Source organism: Caenorhabditis remanei, chromosome IV (genome assembly GCF_010183535.1).
Source record: "Caenorhabditis remanei strain PX506 chromosome IV, whole genome shotgun sequence".
Taxonomy (NCBI): domain Eukaryota; kingdom Metazoa; phylum Nematoda; class Chromadorea; order Rhabditida; family Rhabditidae; genus Caenorhabditis; species Caenorhabditis remanei.
In genome coordinates, this window is record NC_071331.1 from 1,588,693 (window position 1) to 1,594,602 (window position 5,910).

The 5,910-nt window shown below is 38.3% G+C and overlaps 1 protein-coding gene across 1 annotated transcript; it reads left to right on the top strand.

Moving 5' to 3' along the window:
- Positions 1–4,657: 4,657 nt before the first annotated feature.
- On the top strand, positions 4,658–5,099 carry GCK72_012223 (uncharacterized protein; the record flags this gene model as incomplete). The annotated part of the gene is made up of 3 exons (XM_053728935.1): positions 4,658–4,697; positions 4,746–4,870; positions 4,914–5,099. The coding sequence occupies 3 exons, from the start codon at positions 4,658–4,660 to the stop codon at positions 5,097–5,099; spliced, it is 351 nt and encodes a 116-aa protein (XP_053583707.1).
- Positions 5,100–5,910: the final 811 nt, after the last annotated feature.

The following is a 5,910-nucleotide window of genomic DNA, read 5'->3' on the forward strand; positions in this document are numbered from 1 at the left end:
AGAAAGAATAGAAAGAGGATGAGAGTGAATAAAGATAAGAATTAATCTAGATGTTTCCCTGCAGCGGAAGAGACAAGTTCAACCCCAGACTCATAGGAAAAAGGAATAAAAAAAAGGATGAGAGTGAAATAAGAAAAGAATTTATCTAGATGTTTCCCTGCAGCGGAAGAGACAAGCTCAACCCCAGACTCATAGGAAAAAGGAATAAAAAAAAGGATGAGAGTGAAATAAGAAAAGAATTTATCTAGATGTTTCCCTGCAGCGGAAGAGACAAGCTCAACCCCAGACTCATAGGAAAAAGGAATAAAAAAAAGGATGAGAGTGAAATAAGAAAAGAATTTATCTAGATGTTTCCCTGCAGCGGAAGAGACAAGCTCAACCCCAGACTCATAGGAAAAAGGAATAAAAAAAAGGATGAGAGTGAAATAAGAAAAGAATTTATCTAGATGTTTCCCTGCAGCGGAAGAGACAAGCTCAACCCCAGACTCATAGGAAAAAGGAATAAAAAAAAGGATGAGAGTGAAATAAGAAAAGAATTTATCTAGATGTTTCCCTGCAGCGGAAGAGACAAGCTCAACCCCAGACTCATAGGAAAAAGGAATAAAAAAAAGGATGAGAGTGAAATAAGAAAAGAATTTATCTAGATGTTTCCCTGCAGCGGAAGAGACAAGCTCAACCCCAGACTCATAGGAAAAAGGAATAAAAAAAAGGATGAGAGTGAAATAAGAAAAGAATTTATCTAGATGTTTCCCTGCAGCGGAAGAGACAAGCTCAACCCCAGACTCATAGGAAAAAGGAATAAAAAAAGGATGAGAGTGAAATAAGAAAAGAATTTATCTAGATGTTTCCCTGCAGCGGAAGAGACAAGCTCAACCCCAGACTCATAGGAAAAAAGAATAAAAAAGGATGAGAGTGAATAAAGATAAGAATTTATCTAGATGTTTCCCTGCAGCGGAAGAGACAAGTTCAACCCCAGACTCATAGGAAAAAGGAATAAAAAAAAGGATGAGAGTGAAATAAGAAAAGAATTTATCTAGATGTTTCCCTGCAGCGGAAGAGACAAGCTCAACCCCAGACTCATAGGAAAAAGGAATAAAAAAAAGGATGAGAGTGAAATAAGAAAAGAATTAATCTAGATGTTTCCCTGCAGCGGAAGAGACAAGTTCAACCCCAGACTCATAGGAAAAGGGAATAAAAAAAGGATGAGAGTGAATAAAGATAAGAATTTATCTAGATGTTTCCCTGCAGCGGAAGAGACAAGTTCAACCCCAGACTCATAGGAAAAAGGAATAAAAAAAAGGATGAGAGTGAAATAAGAAAAGAATTAATCTAGATGTTTCCCTGCAGCGGAAGAGACAAGTTCAACCCCAGACTCATAGGAAAAAGGAATAAAAAAAAGGATGAGAGTGAAATAAGAAAAGAATTTATCTAGATGTTTCCCTGCAGCGGAAGAGACAAGCTCAACCCCAGACTCATAGGAAAAAGGAATAAAAAAAAGGATGAGAGTGAAATAAGAAAAGAATTTATCTAGATGTTTCCCTGCAGCGGAAGAGACAAGCTCAACCCCAGACTCATAGGAAAAAGGAATAAAAAAAAGGATGAGAGTGAATAAAGATAAGAATTTATCTAGATGTTTCCCTGCAGCGGAAGAGACAAGCTCAACCCCAGACTCATAGGAAAAAGGAATAAAAAAAAGGATGAGAGTGAAATAAGAAAAGAATTTATCTAGATGTTTCCCTGCAGCGGAAGAGACAAGCTCAACCCCAGACTCATAGGAAAAAGGAATAAAAAAAAGGATGAGAGTGAAATAAGAAAAGAATTAATCTAGATGTTTCCCTGCAGCGGAAGAGACAAGTTCAACCCCAGACTCATAGGAAAAAGGAATAAAAAAAAGGATGAGAGTGAAATAAGAAAAGAATTTATCTAGATGTTTCCCTGCAGCGGAAGAGACAAGCTCAACCCCAGACTCATAGGAAAAAGGAATAAAAAAAGGATGAGAGTGAATAATGTCACGGGGCAAAGATATAGACCAGATGTTCCCCATCATACACCAACTGTTGTTATCTCACATTTCTAATTCTCATCTCCCCTCGATCTCAGTTTAGCTTCCACCAAGCGGTCGTGGCTGGTCGGCTCCGGCCGACCCTCCATTATACCGCCACAACAATAAAGATTGTACAATCTATCATGGATATTCCTCACACAACAGAACACAGTTCACTCGTTAACGAAGGTTAAGAGAACGCCTTAACCTTTTTTCGTTACATGGAAGTCCCACTTCGAGTAGAAATTTCAAGTTCTGCGTTCAAACGAACTTGATTTTTCGAGAACCGTGAGTCAAAGGATACAGAAGATCCTGAGTGCTATATTTCCTACACCCCACTACACCATGGAAACCACCACCCGCTACCACCCATATTTCTTCTATTCCTACCATCTATACTATTCGAATATTTTTTGGAAGCTGATTCAACTACGATTGAATGGACACGACTGAGCAGCACCATCCGAGTGTAGCCGGATTCTACGACAAATTGCGCGGTACTTCGTTTTCGAGCTTTAATACTGAAAGTTTTCCCCTTTGAAAGTGAAAGTTGTTTGTAAGTATTTGATGTCTCTTGGAAAAAAAAACTACCAATATTGAATTGAAAGCTCAAAAGAAGCTATAAATTGGAGTTATTGAAAGCCAAAAGTGCTATTGAGGGAATGGAAAAATTATTCCGTTGAGACAATTGTATTTGAAGTTCAAAAAAAAAAAAAAAATTGAACTCATAATTTCAAAACAACTAGAGAAAGAATTTTGGAAAAAAAATGTTGAAAAAGAATAGGCTCCTGTAATTTTTCTGTTAAGTCATGAATCCCGTCCTCATTTATTGTCTGATTGTAAAAAGATTACCGCGGAAGTTGACCCCTAGACCTTAACCGGAGAGAGGGCAATAGTATAAGTCAATACGTTTCTTTCAGATTTAAATATCAATTTGTATGTTATGATGCTTTGTTTTTTTGTTCGAATTTCTGTTTTTTATCCATGACACCAAATTGTTAAGAGACTCGACAGTTGTTCCGTTTCCAAGCTATCTCTCAATTTCATCAACAACATTAATTAAAGAGAAGCTCCGGGACGAAGCAGCTGCCGAGGAGAGGGAGAGCCCAGTTGTTTTGTTCATCTTTCTACCTGATGGAGAATGTTTCAACCCCAGGCGTCTGAAACATCTCATGGCGCTTCGGGGACGAAGCATCTTTCCAAAAGGGGAAGGATGTCACGGGGCAAAGATATAGACCAGATGTTCCCCATCATACACCAACTGTTGTTATCTCACATTTCTAATTCTCATCTCCCCTCGATCTCAGTTTAGCTTCCACCAAGCGGTCGTGGCTGGTCGGCTCCGGCCGACCCTCCATTATACCGCCACAACAATAAAGATTGTACAATCTATCATGGATATTCCTCACACAACAGAACACAGTTCACTCGTTAACGAAGGTTAAGAGAACGCCTTAACCTTTTTTCGTTACAATAAAGATAAGAATTAATCTAGATGTTTCCCTGCAGCGGAAGAGACAAGCTCAACCCCAGACTCATAGGAAAAAGGAATAAAAAAAAGGATGAGAGTGAAATAAGAAAAGAATTTATCTAGATGTTTCCCTGCAGCGGAAGAGACAAGCTCAACCCCAGACTCATAGGAAAAAGGAATAAAAAAAGGATGAGAGTGAATAAAGATAAGAATTTATCTAGATGTTTCCCTGCAGCGGAAGAGACAAGCTCAACCCCAGACTCATAGGAAAAAGGAATAAAAAAAGGATGAGAGTGAAATAAGAAAAGAATTTATCTAGATGTTTCCCTGCAGCGGAAGAGACAAGCTCAACCCCAGACTCATAGGAAAAAGGAATAAAAAAAAGGATGAGAGTGAAATAAGAAAAGAATTTATCTAGATGTTTCCCTGCAGCGGAAGAGACAAGCTCAACCCCAGACTCATAGGAAAAAGGAATAAAAAAAAGGATGAGAGTGAAATAAGAAAAGAATTTATCTAGATGTTTCCCTGCAGCGGAAGAGACAAGCTCAACCCCAGACTCATAGGAAAAAAGAATAAAAAAGGATGAGAGTGAATAAAGATAAGAATTTATCTAGATGTTTCCCTGCAGCGGAAGAGACAAGTTCAACCCCAGACTCATAGGAAAAAGGAATAAAAAAAAGGATGAGAGTGAAATAAGAAAAGAATTTATCTAGATGTTTCCCTGCAGCGGAAGAGACAAGTTCAACCCCAGACTCATAGGAAAAAGGAATAAAAAAAAGGATGAGAGTGAAATAAGAAAAGAATTAATCTAGATGTTTCCCTGCAGCGGAAGAGACAAGCTCAACCCCAGACTCATAGGAAAAGGGAATAAAAAAAGGATTCCGACGTACTTTTTTCCAAAAAAAAAAGGCTCTTTTGGAATGTTTCGCGGAAGGGGGCGTGGTCTAGTCGGAGAGGACTCTGGAATGCATTCGTTTAGTCGTTCTTGTTTTTTGTTCTTGGATTTCTGAACAATTTTTGCTGTTTCAAAATGTTGATAAGAAATACATTGAATAATTCTTCACATTGTTGTTCTATGTGGGTGACGTTATCTCTTTCAGATTAAACCATCTTCTCAATTGTGTTTCTTCTCCGAAAAAATTATGCTCAACTTCTCAATTCTCATCATGCTGCTGTTTACGGGTAAGAACTACCTCTATCCCTTAAAGTCCTTGGTTATCAAATTTTCAGCATCCACGATCTCCGCGTCACCAGCCGCCCTCCACACTGGGTTCCAACAAAAGAGCTTGGAGCACATCAACTCCTTCCGCAGTCGATTTGCGAATGCAGCTCAGATTGCTAACATGCAAAAAATTGTGAGGTTAGGGCTGCCAATCGACTTTAATCCTCTATTTTTAGAGATATAATCGTACCTTGGAAGCCACAATCCAGAACTTCACATCAAGCTGTGACCTTCTGGACGACATGGAGGATATGCCCACCTATGCTATTCTGGACAAAAACTTTATCGACAGTCACATTCGGCAGACCGAAATACATCAAGATCATCTTGAGGTATACGAATCTGCACACCTCTTCTTCTAACCCCACTAGGTATGAGGGTGGCAAATCTTAAAGGCGCATTGTCCAATAAATTTTGCCGCAGAGGAACCAAATTGTCCCCCTTTTTGCATCGCTAATAACTTTGTACGCATTTGAGCTTTTCACAAAATTCTTTTTTTGGTAATTAGAAAATCGCCGTCCCGTCATTCCTGGAAAATTTGGTGATGATTTCATCAGTTGTGGCTGAGCTATGAGTCATAGAGTGAAAGTCATTTCATTTTGGCTTGAAAAGTTTTGGTTTTTTAATGTTTTTTAGACTTTTGATTTTTGTTGTGGGCTTAGTTTTGGTTGTAAAAATAAGATTTTTATATGACTGGGTAGAGAAAAAACAGGGCTAAGTGGAGAAAAAAGAATTATGTTGATACCTCTTTAGAAAAAAGTTTTACAGAGAGAACAGTGAGAATATTGAAATATCTGAAAATTTCCGCTTTTTTTTACTTTCCTCCTTAAATCTCGAGTTCTATCCGACAGATTTTCTTGAATTTTGGTATATAGGTGCAAAATGAGACGGGGAATCATCTTATGGCGTCAGAATTTTGATTTAAGACACCTCCTTCCCGCTACGGCCGATGATTTGCCGAAAAAATCGAAAAAACTACAGTACCCCGAAATTCCGCTCATTTCTTTCACCGGCTGCAACTCGTTCAGTTTTGAGAAATTTCAAGATCCGAAAAAAAAGAAATGTGTAGAAAAAAAAACTCTATCGATCCATGTAAAATTCAATATATTTTATCTGGTAAAACTATCAGAAAACCGGACTTTGTGATTTTCGTGGTTTTTGGTCATGGGGTGG